The sequence below is a fragment of the Pholcus phalangioides genome, unplaced genomic scaffold, assembly GCF_987345545.1.
Source record: "Pholcus phalangioides strain wild (caught in Gottingen) unplaced genomic scaffold, Ppha-v1.0 ptg000011l_1, whole genome shotgun sequence".
NCBI classification, from domain to species: domain Eukaryota; kingdom Metazoa; phylum Arthropoda; class Arachnida; order Araneae; family Pholcidae; genus Pholcus; species Pholcus phalangioides.
The window spans coordinates 13,757,415-13,772,823 of NW_028301604.1; the positions used below are offsets into that span (position 1 = coordinate 13,757,415).

The 15,409-nt window shown below is 31.6% G+C and overlaps 1 protein-coding gene across 2 annotated transcripts in view; it reads left to right on the plus strand.

Annotated features, from left to right (window-relative positions):
* Positions 1–15,202, plus strand: part of LOC149080086 (putative protein FAM10A4) — a 31,675-nt gene extending 16,473 nt beyond the window's left edge. For both annotated transcript variants that reach the window (XM_089239065.1, XM_089239066.1), the window contains exons 6-12: positions 356–422; positions 1,727–1,811; positions 4,723–4,833; positions 5,661–5,763; positions 6,421–6,534; positions 8,309–8,368; positions 14,783–15,202. In XM_089239065.1, the coding sequence (XP_089095191.1) occupies positions 356–422; positions 1,727–1,811; positions 4,723–4,833; positions 5,661–5,763; positions 6,421–6,534; positions 8,309–8,368; positions 14,783–14,941 (699 nt within the window). In that variant the 3' untranslated portion in view covers positions 14,942–15,202. The remainder of the gene's footprint in view (positions 1–355; positions 423–1,726; positions 1,812–4,722; positions 4,834–5,660; positions 5,764–6,420; positions 6,535–8,308; positions 8,369–14,782) is intronic.
* Positions 15,203–15,409: the final 207 nt, after the last annotated feature.

Sequence of the window (15,409 nt, forward strand, 5' to 3'; positions counted from 1 at the left end):
TGAAATAGTTTTGCAAGTATTATTAATAAAAACTGCTCAGTTGAAAAGGAACATTTTTCACAATGATGTATGTTGAACTCAAGTATGAAGGTATTTTTATTTGAACCCATATTGGAAAAAACTAACATCAATTATAAAGGGTGATAAAACAAATAATTATGCTTTTTTTAAATGACTTTTGAAAGAGAAATTACAGTGTACACATATGTAGGTTTTTTTATTTATATAAAAAATATGCTAATAGTAGTTGGAGTTTGAAAAAAGTTGTGTGTGTATTGTCATTTTGTTTTTCATTGACTCAATTCTTAAATTTTTTATCATAAAATGTAGTTAGTTATGTATGACTTTGTTTTAGGTTACAGAAGAAATGTTAACAGAAAGTTCTGATAAACGTGTTGAAGCAATGCATTTTCTAAATGAAGGTATTTCAAGATTTTTTAGTACTTTATTTCTTGAATTATTGTGCACCTTATTTCTCAGCAAAGAATTCTTTTTCGTATGCTGATCTACCACCTGATATCTTACCATGGTATCAGTCAGCAAAACACTTATGAAGATAACTAAGTTGTAAGTCTGAATTGTAATTAAAGCTTTACTGCATTAATAATTGATATTTATTGCTGCCATTTACCAGTCATTTTTGGAGCATCATACCAATTTCACAATATCAATCATAATTATATTTCAAATAAAAAATGCCAGAAATGTTATTTTGATGTAGAATGATGTATTCAAATCTAGTAATCAATGCCCTGGCAAAAACCTTTCTCCAACCATAGCCATAAGGAGAGGAGTAGTGCTGACAAACAGCTATTCTTAAAGATACTGTATTCCCTTGCATAAGCTAGTATGCCGGTAAATTTGAATCACTGATTTCGAGTGATTTTTAGATATCTGCACTCTAAAATTGAATTTGCTGGTTTTTATATCACCTGTTCCCTATATTTTAGGATTCTTTCTGTTTTATACATTTATCATTCAAGCTTCATGCTTTTCTTACCATAAATCTTGATTCATTAAAAATGTTGGATAGAAAGTACATTCATTCGGTTAGAGTTGAATGGAAACAAAAGTGGATTGTGAAGTATTTATTCTCATATAAAATCTCGCTTTTCCCAGTATTCCAGGAATTGACCAGTCTCCACCATTCAAAAAGCTGGTGTCCCAGAGTTTATGGCATGCTGCCTAATGGGGAGAAATGTGACATGAGGAATCTTCATATTAAGAATAAAGCTCCTGGCAGTGTCTTAAGACTTCCAGAGCATTCCCATGTGTAGCACCATACGTTTACATAAAATACATGTCCGCCTTCTCCTGATTTGTGAAACCAACCATTCATTCTGCAGTCCCCAATAGAGGGATAGAAATGATAGGTGACAGAACCCGCATTTTATCTGTCTGACAACAGCAGCGTATAGTGGCTCATGCTTATTACATTGCGACCATGCATTGTATGATGAAAATGGTTTGTTTAGATTTGCTCTATCATTCCCTAAAGTTTTGCCCACAAGTTCCACATCATCCTATGTAGATATGCAGTAGAACCTCTCTAATTCAGACTCCTCCAAGGACATACATGATTCTGGATTAAAGGCAATTCTTAACAAGTTTAATAAAACTATGATGATTAAAAATTAACCCACAATTATTCTATCAAGTAAAATTTAGTATATTCTCAATGAACAGAAGACAAAAAAAAAATTAAAGTGTGTTTTTCTGACTATAGGAAAGAAAGAAGAAGCAATCAAATGTCTTACTGACTCTATTCTTGCCAACCCACAAGGCGCAATTGGCTATGCCAAGAGAGCTGGGTAACATTTCACATTTATAAATATGCATTATTCATTCTTTCACATTTTCAGACTTCAAGCAAAGTTATAATGTCCATTTGTTATAAAGCCCATTTGTTTATCCAAAGTTATAATCAAAAGTATTGATTGACCATTTAAAGGCTGAACTGTGAACAAAATCGCTTATTTGAAATTTGAGGTCCTTTTACATATCTATACATAGATCAACTTTGAAATTTGAGGGAAAAAAAATTTTATTTGTTTTTTCCGATGTTCCATAAATGGAACATTGGCACTTGGGGAGAGGTGAAAGTGGAAACTGGTATTACCTATAGTCTGACGATTATTTCTGGAATACAGTTATCACATAAATTTTTCTTTTTTTATACTGCGAATTCAAATTCACAACACATACCGGTTTTTTTAAACACAAAATTGTGTGCAGAAAATTCAAATTTTTTTCTAATGTCCATGATAAATTAAAAACTTCTGTCTGGGTGGAAAAGTAATTTTGTATTTATGTAATAATAAATAATTTTTCTATTTCATGGTCTTTGGACAGTAACATTCATTCAAAATTATGGTGCACATTTTGTGTATAGGTGAAACAACAGTTTGCATGACAAAGCAGTTGGATACATAAGCCCATTCATTCTAGGTTTGGTGATTCTGATGCTATCCAATAGCATTCAATTGTCTTCTGTATTTTTAAGGCATGAAGAGGCATAAACAATATTTACAATGTTCCGCAAAGATCTAGAAATGAAGGGCCTCATTTGTTAAAAACGATTACACTGGCATAACAGTAAAATGTGAACAATACCCTTTAAAAAAAGGATGGACAATACAGTAAAACTATCTGGGTCACTTTGACTTATTTGCACACATACACATTGGGCCTTGTAATTTAAAAATTTTCCACTGTGCTTTTTTGAAGTGATCTCGAGAGTCATTCTTAAAAAAAATTACATGCCTTCATAATTTGCTGTACATTGTCGAAGAGAGTTGACAGGCTGGACTGTAAAAGACTCCAAAAAAAAAATGTAGTAAATATGAGGAGATACAGAAAAGAATTATCTGTGTTTTGACCAAAAATTGTTTTTGTAACCAAGTCATTTATGTCATTTTGCTTTGGCTTGAGTCAATCTTATAGGATACTGAAATAGTGCTAAGAAAAAAAAAGATTTTTTTGGGGGGATTTTTTTATTATGCTATATGATTATGGTGTCAAACTTTTTTTTTTTAACGAACTGCATACCGTCCTTGCATCTCAGACACAATATAATGGCCATCAGATATCCTGGCATCTTTTTTCAGTTGACAACGTGGACGTGGCTGAATGGTTAACCCTCCTTCCTTCGTTGAAGGTTTATTGTGACTTCTCTTCGGAATTCCAAGTGCGAAATATGATCTGCTTCTCGCAACTCTGAATGAATTATCCAACATACTATAACAGTCATGTATGGTCTATAATGGTCACATGGTTAATCTTTTTCTAATTGAATACACAGCTTTCTTGAAATAATTTTGTTTAATCCCATGTAATAGTTTTTTTTCGGATTGCTCAAAACCTTGCCCTTGAAATTTTCACATGAGTGTTGCTTATGTTTTCCTCCTGTTTTCTGCCCTACATCTTGTGGAGAACATGTTTCAGGAGTTTCTAACACCTCATACTCATCGTTGTTGCAAAATATATCTATGTATTATTCCATATACATCAGTTGGAACTGCTACTTTCTCAACAAAATCTTCTTCATCCGTGATGCTCCCAGGTTCATTAGCAGGTAATTCGCATACATCTACGTCCTTTAATTTGGAATCTGAAAAAGTTCACAAAATATCCTACAGCTTCTAATGTGAGGTATCTTTTCAACATGGTTACACACAGCTGAATATAACAAGACTCTCTACGATTGCCTATCTTGGTTTGATTAGTCTATGGTTCGGAAAAACATGCGGTTCTAATAATGTGATAATAAAGTACTCACCCAATATAAACAATCCACCCCAGAAAGCACATTCCTCTGTCATATTACCCTGTATTTGCCCCTATACACACGTTGAATGATGACAACATCCTGTGGTTTGAATGGGAAAATCGAAGCAGCGCACACTGCACATTAGATATCACTAGAATCTTGAAAGGCCAATGTTGCATAAATGGAACATGCATTTTTGAATGCACATAGCTTCTTGACACGCGACAATACAAAGAAACTAATCGATTCACTTTGATATATTACGTGGTACACACAAAATAATTTTCAATTTACTTCAAAATTGAAATTTTGAAGAAATTTAATCAAAATAGGGGAAAAATGCTAAAAAAATCAAATTTCAAAATTTTTTCAAAAAGTTTATATCAACCTGAAGTTTCCAAACATATAAAAAATACTTTGAACTCTTCTCTACATACAATAAAAAACTAGAAATGTCTGAATTTATTTTTGTCATATTTTTCGCAAATGAAAACTATATATTCCATTTATGGAACATTGGCCTTTAAACGATTAAGATAGCTTTGGTTATCAACACAATGGTGTAATTAAAACAGTAGGGCCATCATCTTCAATTGTGTATGTTGAATTTATGTGATTGCAATATGCGGGGTGTGATGGTTAAATGTAAATTTATATAAACACGTATGCTTTGTATTAAGTTTTTTCACACATTTTTCTTTGTTTTCCCGTTTTTTGTGGTTTCTTTGTTGTTCATAGCCAATTTCACAGAGGTTTTTTTCAAGATTTAGTACTTAGTATGTTTTAATACAAAAGTATACAATAAATTTAAATCAAATACAGTAGATATCCTTAATAATTAAGTAAATTGAGACCATGGCCAACTGAGATGAAATTTAATTAAGGATTAGAATTCAATGTTATAATTTTGGGTTTTTTTATACAAAAGAACTATGTTTCATTTCATTTTTCAGTGTTCTGTTGGCTATGAATAAACCAAATTCAGTTATACGTGACTGTAATAAAGCTCTTGCTTTGAATCCAGATCAAGCATTAGCATACAAATATCGTGGAAGAGCTCACAGGTATGTGCAAATAATCTTATTAATTTCTTTTTAAAAAGTTTATTTTTGCATTTCTTCCCCCTTATATCAATAGTGCTGTTGAGATGGCTTTATATTAAACAGATGTAAATTTAACATACACTAGTAGTTGGCAAATAAAATATTAGACCCATGATTGATTAATCAGTTTTTATACTAATGAAAAATATGAGAGAAAATGTAAAAATGCAATGAAAATTTTATTCAATAAAAGCAATATGAGTACCATTTTTCCTGAAGGTGAGGACTATTGAAGTGAATGCAGCTTTTAGTTTCCATATCAGATTTTGCCATATCTTACTGTAATGAGGTGCCAAAAATATATTGATGTCCAGTATTGAAGATATAGCCAACCTCACTTAATTCCCCTTCAATGATATTTTGTACTGTTTAGCTGAGCTTTTTTAACACCTTTATTAAGAGAGACCTTGATTCTCATAAATAGATTTTTCTGGGCATTGGTGGTTTCTATTTATTTTTCTACAAGAAACCGTGTTAAATTCTTAATTTTCATCATCACCAAAATAACTTTACATCATTTCTGTATGAAAAATCAGAAAAATATCGTATGAAAGAAAAAATAGGTCGACTGGAATTTCAAGGAGTTCCAAGAACTAAACCAAATGTTTCAGTATAAAAATATTTAATTTTTATCAACAAAATTTAATATATCCCTTTATAATAAGGAATCATTTTGCATTATTCAACTGCACTTTTTTTTAGGCCAGCATACTTTAAAAGTTTTATTATGTAATATGCATTCACTATATAGCATTATGAATGAATATACAATATTTGATATTTTTTAGATTACTTGGAAATTGGGAAGCTGCGGCAAAAGATTTATCACTTGCTTGTAAGCTTGATTATACTGAAGAAGCAAATGAATGGCTGAAAGAAGTTACTCCTAATGTGTGTTATTTTAATATTCTTTCATTTTATTTCATTCTCAATAACTGTGCTAGCCTTTTTAAAATGTGACCTGGGAAGTATTTAATCTTTTGGATGAATTGTGACTTCTAACATAATTTTCAGAAAGAAACTATTATATCGATGATTTTTAACTTAAATTTTTTTTTCTTGTTTTCCATTGAATTGACTTGTACTGTGTTTTCATAAAAAAAAATATTTTAATTTGAAAACATTCAGTGTTCAAATTAAAAAGAGTAAGAAATAACTCTTGTTTCAGTTTTATGTTCAATTTTGAAAATAATGTTTTAATAAGAAACTTATCAAAATTAAGTTCTAGGAAGCATACAAAAATTCTATTCTAAGTATAAATGTGACTTGTATTTTTTAATTGATGTTTAATAATAGTCCCACAGGATCAGAAAAAATATTTATTATCTGTTATTTTTTTCTAACCAATCTGCAGTAAAATAAATTTGAATTTAACAAAAAATTCACTCATGTTTTGAACCATTATGTATCTGAAATCAAATAGGTTTACTTACTGAAGCCTGAACCCTTGTTGTATAAAAATGAAAAATCTGTTTATGACCTATTTTTGTAGTTTAGATACAATTTTTTTATTACTATTCACTTTATTATATTTTCTGTTTAATTCAGGTTAGAAAACTCCAAGAACATGAGAGAAAGTATGAAAGAAAACGCTTAGAGAAAATGCATCGCCATAGAAAATCTAAGGCAAAAACAGAAAGTAGAAAAAGAACTCAATCAGAGGTACTTGATTTTCCACAACTTTATATATAAATAATGTTTTTCATCAAATCCAAATAAAAGAACTTTTAATTAGAAAGTGTAAAAAATAATTACAATGAAAATCATTTCCAAATTCAACTATTTTTCTAGAAATTAAACCAAAATCCAATTTGAATAATGTATATTTAACCCTTGAACTTTCGCAAATAGTCAGGTGTGCCTCTTCACACATGCAAGAGAAAAATTTTCTTTTTCTACGTCCAAATCAATTGAAATCAGCAGGATACTAAATTCATAGTCTACTTGCGATGAGTCAAAAAACATTGTCATATTATTTCATTCTTTAGCTTTTCTTTTGTCTATTTCTCTGAAACTGCTTTTTTTGGAAAAAAGAACAAGCAAAAGATATAAGCTTATGATATGCGTCACATAAACATGAGTGTTCCAAGCTTTAAAAGTATAATTCCTATAACAAAGACATAGTAGCACAGGTTGATAAAGTACTTGCCTATGGCGCCAAAAGATGTTCAGAGGTGTCAGTTGTTAGATACCTATTATTCTTTGTTGTAATCTTTCCTGGCAAAATTATGACGAAAATAGAAAGTGGCTCTAGAGCACATCGCTACCAAAAGTTCACAACAGTTAGCACACAAACCAATAGGTAAGCAATGTCAAAGAAGAAAATTTAAAAACATTGCCATTCAGAATAACCTATAAAGTGTGAGTCACAGTCTAACTAGCCCTCATACGTAGAAAATGACTAAAAATAATTGAATGACCATTAATGTTAGTGCTAGTAAACGTGCCAAATTGGGCATTTCTGTGTCATTTACACCTTATATTAGACTGTGATTTGATTGGAACAAGTAAAGAAACATGTAATTCTGTATAACATTCCCAATATTCTATATATTGAACATGTTTCTAGTTCGGACAAATTTTAATGGGATCACAGGTGTCCAACCTAGACAGCTTTTCCTATACTGGGCACACAGCTAACAGCAATGTACCACAAATTACTGGCTAGCTGTTGATCCTAGAAGCATAGTTCCAATTGGAAAATGTATCCAAATAATTTGTAGACCTCATAAGTTATTCATATTGCAAGGAGTTGTATAGTTATTAAAATAAAATAATTTTTTATACAGACAACTTGGTGCCCCTACTCAGGATAAATGGGGTAAAAAATGTTTTCCCCCATTTATTCTGTCTTTTCTTAACTTTTCTCTATTTTTTTTAATTCAAATACCTCAGCAAATATTGCATTTAAAAACAGAATTTTTTTAGTAGTCCTTGGGAGAGACAGGTTAACAACTTTCTAATTGGGTTTTCGAGCATGGGGTGTTCGTATCAAAGTTATATTAACTATAAAACTCCTTGCAATATAAATGACTTAGCTGAGGTTCACACGTTATTTGGATACTTTTTCTAATCGGAAGTATACCTCCAAAATCAATGGTTTGCCAGTAATTTGCAGTGTATGCTGTTCTTATTATATAAAACCGCATTTCTCAATCTTTCTCGACCCAAGGACCAGTAATATGCTGAAACAACTCGACGAGCCACTTGTCCCTTATTATGGGACATTTCTGTCCCATTTTTATTTTAAATGTTATATAAAATATTTTATGCCTGTATGACTAATTTTGTCATGTTACTAATATCTAAAAAAAACTATGACCTATTTAAATGTATATATTTTCCTTATTTGACAATAAACTAATATTCTTATAGAAATTTTTCTGTATTCAGATAGTTTATCAGTAGAATTTAAAAAATTTTCATGCTGAAACAGGATATTCTACCTGATGTTTCTGAATTTTTGAATGATCCGGGCTTCGTGGCGCTCTTAAAAGTGAGTTCTATTTGCTTTGAAAGTTTTTCAAATTTTTTGTGCATTATATCTCTAATAAAGGAACACAATTTGGGTTATTGAAAAAAGATTAATAATTTGATGGTGTTTTATGTCAGAATGCAAAAGGTGGAAACTTGATAATTATTCATATGTCTACTAAAAATAGTTATAAAGGTATGTATTTTATCAAGTAAATTGGCAACTGATATTAAATTTTGAGAATTGAAGATTTAATAACTCTCTGAATTGACAAATGATGACATTAAATTTTGAAAAGATTAATTTTAATGAAGACAATGTTTTGTGAATAAAAGGATAATATTTTACAAGTAACTACTACCGTATAAAATTTAAAAGCATGGGCATGAGAATCGAAAAATCATGTTGCCTTGTCTGTGTTAAATTGAAACACAGGTTTATCCTAGTTATCATACAGTGTTACTTGTGAAACTTATAATTAAGTGCACGAGAGCTATGAGGTCAATAAAGACATCCACCAGTAGCAAAAGGTGTTCTGAGGCTTTGAGTGTTTGAAAGCCACTCAGTCTGTATCAATCTTTCCTGACACAGGTATTACATCCACTTGTGCTAGAAAAATATTTACTAAAATAATACTTAGCTACTGAAAAAAGTGTCTACACTGAAATTCAGTGGTTAGTGCACTGACTTGGAAAGACAGAACAAATGCTGGAGGAATATGAAATTTTTATCATGGCCTTTGGGAAAAAAATTACCTGGCATCTTTGAAATGTTTGAAAATGATATATATGGGTCATTCCTGAAAAAAGTGTGCAAACCATTTCTGAGACTTCATAATTTTTTTTTACAAAATTTTACATAGCACTCTGGGAGTAATTTTAAATTTTTTTCTAGTTCATTTAATTCTCTGTCATGGTATTCCTTAAGTTGTTTCAGATGGTATCTAATTTTTTTTTAAAAATAATCATTGTTTGTAGCAAAACCTCAATCTGGCTGTCCCAGCTTGAAAAAGTTTCAAACAAAAAGACAGTGTAAATCTGGAATTTTTTTTCAAAAACTTGGAATCATGTCTTATATGTGTGCCATAGATGAATAAAACTGACAATAAAATTTTGAGAAAAAAAATGTTTTTCTTATTAAAAACAATTTTTTTGTTCATGTCCCAAAATTTTTCTCATCTTAAAGTGTTATGGTCATTTGGAAAATATATTTTTATACCAGAGTAAATCTGATAACACTTTAGAGCTCATCGAAAGATTCATTTTTAATGCTTGATCAATTTTTTTGGATTTGACTTTTGAAAAACGACTTAAGATTCACATGTTAGGTCTTTAGTACCAGATTTTTCACTATAGAATGTCCACTCTGTTACGTCATTATATCAACATTAAGTGATACTTCATGGAGATATGCTACAAAATGTAATAAAAGTTTTCATCAATCATTTAAATTTATAATAAAAAAATAATTTAGGTTAATTTGTCCACTCTGTTACATCTTCCAAAAACTCAAGTAACACAACAGAATGGAATCTATGTTTTAAAGTAAAGCTTTCTTAGTTACGAGGTTTGAAGTTGTAAGTTAAATTTAATTAGTTATGTATTCAATTTAAACCCTTTACCACATTCTCCATCACATTATTTTTTCAGGTAAATACAGAAGTTAAATAGTACAGATCAAAATCACTGCCAGGCATAAATCTAGAGAAATGTGTCATAAGGGGCATTTTAGTAAAGGTTGTTATATGGACAATACATTCTGTATTTTATGGGACATTATTTTCCTATATTATTTTGGTTTCCAGGCTACATTCCCCCCACTCCACTCTGGATCATTAATGTGAGAGGCATAAATGTGAGATTTATACCACCATCAAATTACTATTCAATTTCAACAAAAAGTTTTTTGTTGTCTACTTTGACCAGATTTTAAACATTTTACCAGACCAAAATTCAAACTGGGGTCCTGTGTGTTTTGAATTTCCTTGTGGATTGAATGTTTTTCAAAGGTTATGGAGGAGTCTCTGGGTCACCTATCATGTTTTGTATATAATGTTTGAGACAATAAAAGTGTATTTGCATAGCCTATTTAGAATATTTGAGGTATTCTCTCAGTAAAAAAATTTCTTTGCACTCAGTCACTGGAAGCATTTTTGAAGTTCACAGGCAAAACAATTTAAGGAAACTTTAAATTAAGATGTTAAATTATAAATTACCAACCCATTATGTGTCAGAAATAAAAAAAAAATGATTTTAAGTAGCTAAATATACGTAAAAAATAATAATAAAATAAATAATAAATAATAAGTAAAAAATAATAAGTAAAAAATAAATTTTTCTGTGTGCTTTCAAAAAAATCATGAAAACCCATCAAAACGACAAATTTGAAAAAAAAAATTGCTAGCATAATATAAGTAAAAAATAAGTTGATTTCTTGTTATTTTAAGAGATATAAAATGGCAGAAATAGTATTTATTTTTTTTACAGCAATATTTTTTTTTTCGTAACAGAGTGGACAAAATACATGTTCAGTCATAAAACCCAAAAAATAAAATATTACAAAGTAAAAGTGAAAAATATTTATGAAATATTGAACTTCAGTTTATTTGCTATAATTTGAGATCAATTTTATTTTGAAAACTCAACTTTGAATTTTTCATTTTAAAAATGAGGAATGTACTATTTTTTGGGAATGACCAATACACAGGGTGCATAGGACGTAAGGTATTTTACTGGCAAACCGTGTTGATCCTAGAAGTGTCCAAACAATGTATAGTACTCAGATGTCATTCATGTTGCAATGTGTATGTTATTAACCCCTTCGCGTACAAGCTGTTGACGATTAATTTGAATGATCTGTATTAGACGTATAGGCAGTAAATATGGTAGACTTGTTCGCACATTAAAAAAAGGAAGAAAGGGAAAGAAAAATAAAGCTGTAAGGGTTGGGAGGAACACACACACAGTACAGAGTAGATAATTAGAAAAAAGAAAAGAGATGTACAGTGCCTTGCTTTTCACCCTCACCTATGTGTGTCCTCTTTATCATTTCCATGTACGGTATATAATAGAAGGATTAGTTCTGAGATAATAAATTGTTTATGTGTAGGGGATGCCATGTAGAACAAGGAGGGGGGGGGGGAAGCTGAGGAGAGCAGAGGGCAAAATGCACACACAACTTTATTTCATATTCTTATGGTAAAGCTTTGCAATGAGGAAAAAAGATGTTGAAAAAACTGTTAGCTGGATTGAATTTATTCCACTGACATTTGAATGCAATATGTCCCAGATCGTAAAAGGGGGTTAAAGTAAAAAATTTTTATACGGACACCCTGTACTCAAGAACCCAATTACAGAGTTGTTGCCCGTCTCTTCTGATGCCAACAAAAGAATTCCACATTTCTAAGTGCAATATTCACTGAGATATTTGAATTTAAAAAATAGTGGAAACTTGGGGAAAAATGTAAAATATATGGGTAATAATCTCAGTAAATATTGCAGTTAGAAACATGGAATTTTTTGTTGGCATCAGAAGACACAGGGCAGCAACTTTTTAATTGGGTTCTTGCATACATAGAAAATTTTTTTATTTTAATAACTATACAACCCCTTGCAACATGTATGGCATATCTGAGTACTACACGTTATTTGTGTGCTTTTTCTAATTGGAATTGTGCATCTAGGATTAATGGTTTGCCAGTAAAATACCAACTGCCCTGTTACCTATGCACTAGGGTGGGTCAAAAAAATAAAATTCACATTTTTTTTAAGGGGCACAGCAATAAAAAGATGCTAAATGGTCTCAAAATAACACTTGTGATTTTTGTTTACGTTCTGATTAGTGTAACTGCCTCCAGATTGATATCGATTTTTGGATTTTTTTGATATTTTTGATTTTTTTTCAAGATAGGTTTCAGTTAGGGTTTCCACCAATTATGTTACTTTCTACAAACATAGACAATTTGCACATTGTAGTTGTGAAGGGGTGGGTAGAGTGGGGGAGAGTCTAGGAAGACTATACATGTGTGCATGCGACCCCATGTTTTCCAGTATAACTCCAGCTGAAATAAGGTGAGGTTGTGTTGCGCTTGTTTGTGCCATTTCATCATGGATTGTACTCATTGAAAGTGGAAATGTCCATTATTTCATGATTCAAGTGACGATAAATGCAATATATTACCAACCTATGAAGATGTTATGAAGTTCTATGAGTCGAACCGTGATAATGAAACTGATAAAGAGCCCACGTGTGTGTGTATAAAGAACTAGAGGACATTGTCGGGCAAAAATTGCAGAGATATGGTCAATAGCTTCCATTCCTTCTGTCCAACATTAGCGAGTGAAAGCTATGTTAAAGGCGTATCATGTACGAACTACAAAAATCTTTTACAATCACACCCTAAAATATCGAAGAAGCAGTTAGAAGAGTTTTGCCGTAAATTATTGTTTGACATTTATTTCATCCTGCAAGTGTAAGAACATCGAAGAGTGCATTTGCCCCAAATATAAAATATACCTGTAAGAGAGAAAAGCTTCCTAATTGACCAACGAATGATCAGTCCTACAAATAACTGCTTTATACTTCGACGGACGGAAGGATGAAACTTTAATTATATCAGAAAAAGGCTGAGAAATCTATAGACTTCTTATATTTCACGACTATATATATTATAGACTCGACTATATATTCTTGAAGAGCATATTCCATTGATAATGGAACCATCGTCAAAGCACTGGCTTCTAGAACATCTGAATGCATAGAACAAGCAATCTTTGATTTCTTGGAATCCATGGAGTAATCCATGAAATATCTATAGAGTCTTTAGTGGCAGTTGGGTGTGACATGGAACTAATGTGAACATTGGTAAATATGGAGGTTTCATACGTCTGCTTGAAAAGGGTTAGATAAGTCGTTGCGGTGGATTATCTGTTTACTGCATATGAACAAATTACCTTCCAAAACTTGTTTATACATATTGACGGCAGCACATCGGAACACTTTCAGGGAGAATTGGCAGAGATATAGAAATATGTGAAAAAAAAAAACAGTGTTTCGTTACAAGTTATTTCAACAGAGTTACACAAGTTTTTTGTTCAAGGTATTAGCACAGACCAAACATTAGTAAAGAATAGTCTCAGCAGTTTCAAAAGGCCTAAGGATTTAGTAAACAAATCGCCAGGGGGCGCTGTAGCCCAGGTCGCTAAGATACTCACCTAAAAAACCGAAGAGTGTTTAGAGGTGACACGAGTTCGATATTCAGTTCATTTTTGTCAGAAAACTTTCCTGACATGGGTACAACAAAAACGGCGACATTACCGCAGAGAGTCCTCCATCGAGGGGTTAGCGCACCAACCTCTAGATGAGTAAAAAGACAAGCCTGCCGTTTGAAATCAGCAATAAATTGTAGGTCCTGGTCTAATTAGCCCTTGTGTGCAGATAAATGACTATATATGGTGCAACAAAAATGATCAACGAATCGCCAAGCAAAATGTCTCGTGCCCGATGGCTAAAGGCATGCTAATCATTCTATGTTTGTACATTCTATGGAATCTCCTTCTGAAAATTTAATAATTCTAGCAATGTGTGTCATCAAGTTTCACACTCCAACTTGGTTTGCTATGAAAACTCACCCTTCCTGTAAAGATAGAACATAGCACCTGTTCAAGCTCATCGCTGCAAATAGGTATTTGCCCACCGAACTGAAAGGCAAAATATATCCCCTATATACTCTGAACTGCACATCCGTGAATTAGCAGCCCTCCATATTCAGAAAAATTGAATCGGACCGTTTCAACCTCCCCTATTGTAAAATTTGATGTATCATCTTACATCGATCTCATTGACTGGTAGAAGTAGAATATATCTGATCCACTGTCATACTCTTTTTTTTTTTTTTACCTCGGCGGTGACCTATCGGTTAGAAATTGTTTGGAATATGGACTGGGTCGCCGTTTTGGTTAATAAGTAACTCTGTCTCAACTCTGTGCTGAAATTCAACAGTAAGAAGGATTTTTGCGCTATTCAAAATATGATAATATAAATGCCACTTTTGTTAACTTTTTCTTGTAATAAATGTTACTCATGTGATTTGTATTTGTTTTATAGACACACAAAAAAAATTTTAAAACCTTACTGTGACAAATCATCAAAAAAAGTTTTTTTTTCAAAATATGTATTCTTTAGTCAATCCGGAGGCAGAAGATAACCCATTCTTAAAAAAATTTATATGTGAGCTAAAGACATCATTTGGCACCCTTTTCATGCTGTGCTGGATAGAAATTAAAAAAAAAAATTACATAGAACGATGCCCCCCCCCCCCATTATGCACCCTGTATGGTATAGAATATCATGGTTAAGTGTATGTCCACTTAACACTTCATGTATCACATTTACTTGTAATTGATATCGATCCATATGTGTTCTCATTTTTATAAGGACCCTGAAATAGCTGCATTGTCTGCTGGACTTAATTCACCTGATGGTATAAGCAGGTTTTGTTCCCATCCAAAAGTTGCGGAAGTTATGGCAAAAGTCAGGGCAAAAATGGATGAAAAAAAGTCTGACGAACATCAAAGTGATGCTGGAGTTGCTTGAGCTTTCCATCTTTTTAAAAATTTTCAAGTAGCCAAATATACTTTTTCTGCCTTTTAAAGGTCATTTCTAGTTATTCATATTGTAAACCAATTGTAATGTGCAGTTTTTTTTTTTTGTTCTCAAGTTTGTAATTTTTTCCCCTATTTTCAAATTGATGGATACAACTCAACCAAAAATGAGTTGCTTTGTTACAAGAGGATGTAAGATGTTTTGAGGTATATTTTGATTAAAGTGTTTGCAATATAAAAATGTTTATATTTATGAATGTAAATTTTTGTAAGTTATTTTGCATAGATTGAATTTATTTTGATATGAAAGTTGCCGTTATTGAAAATATGTTCTTTGCCTGAAAAGATCATAGGAATTGGAAACTTTTGAATGAGTTAATTTCTGTCAACTCATTTGCAATATGGCTCTAAACACAATATTCACTTCATCATAGGCATATGAAGGATTTTCTCCATGGGA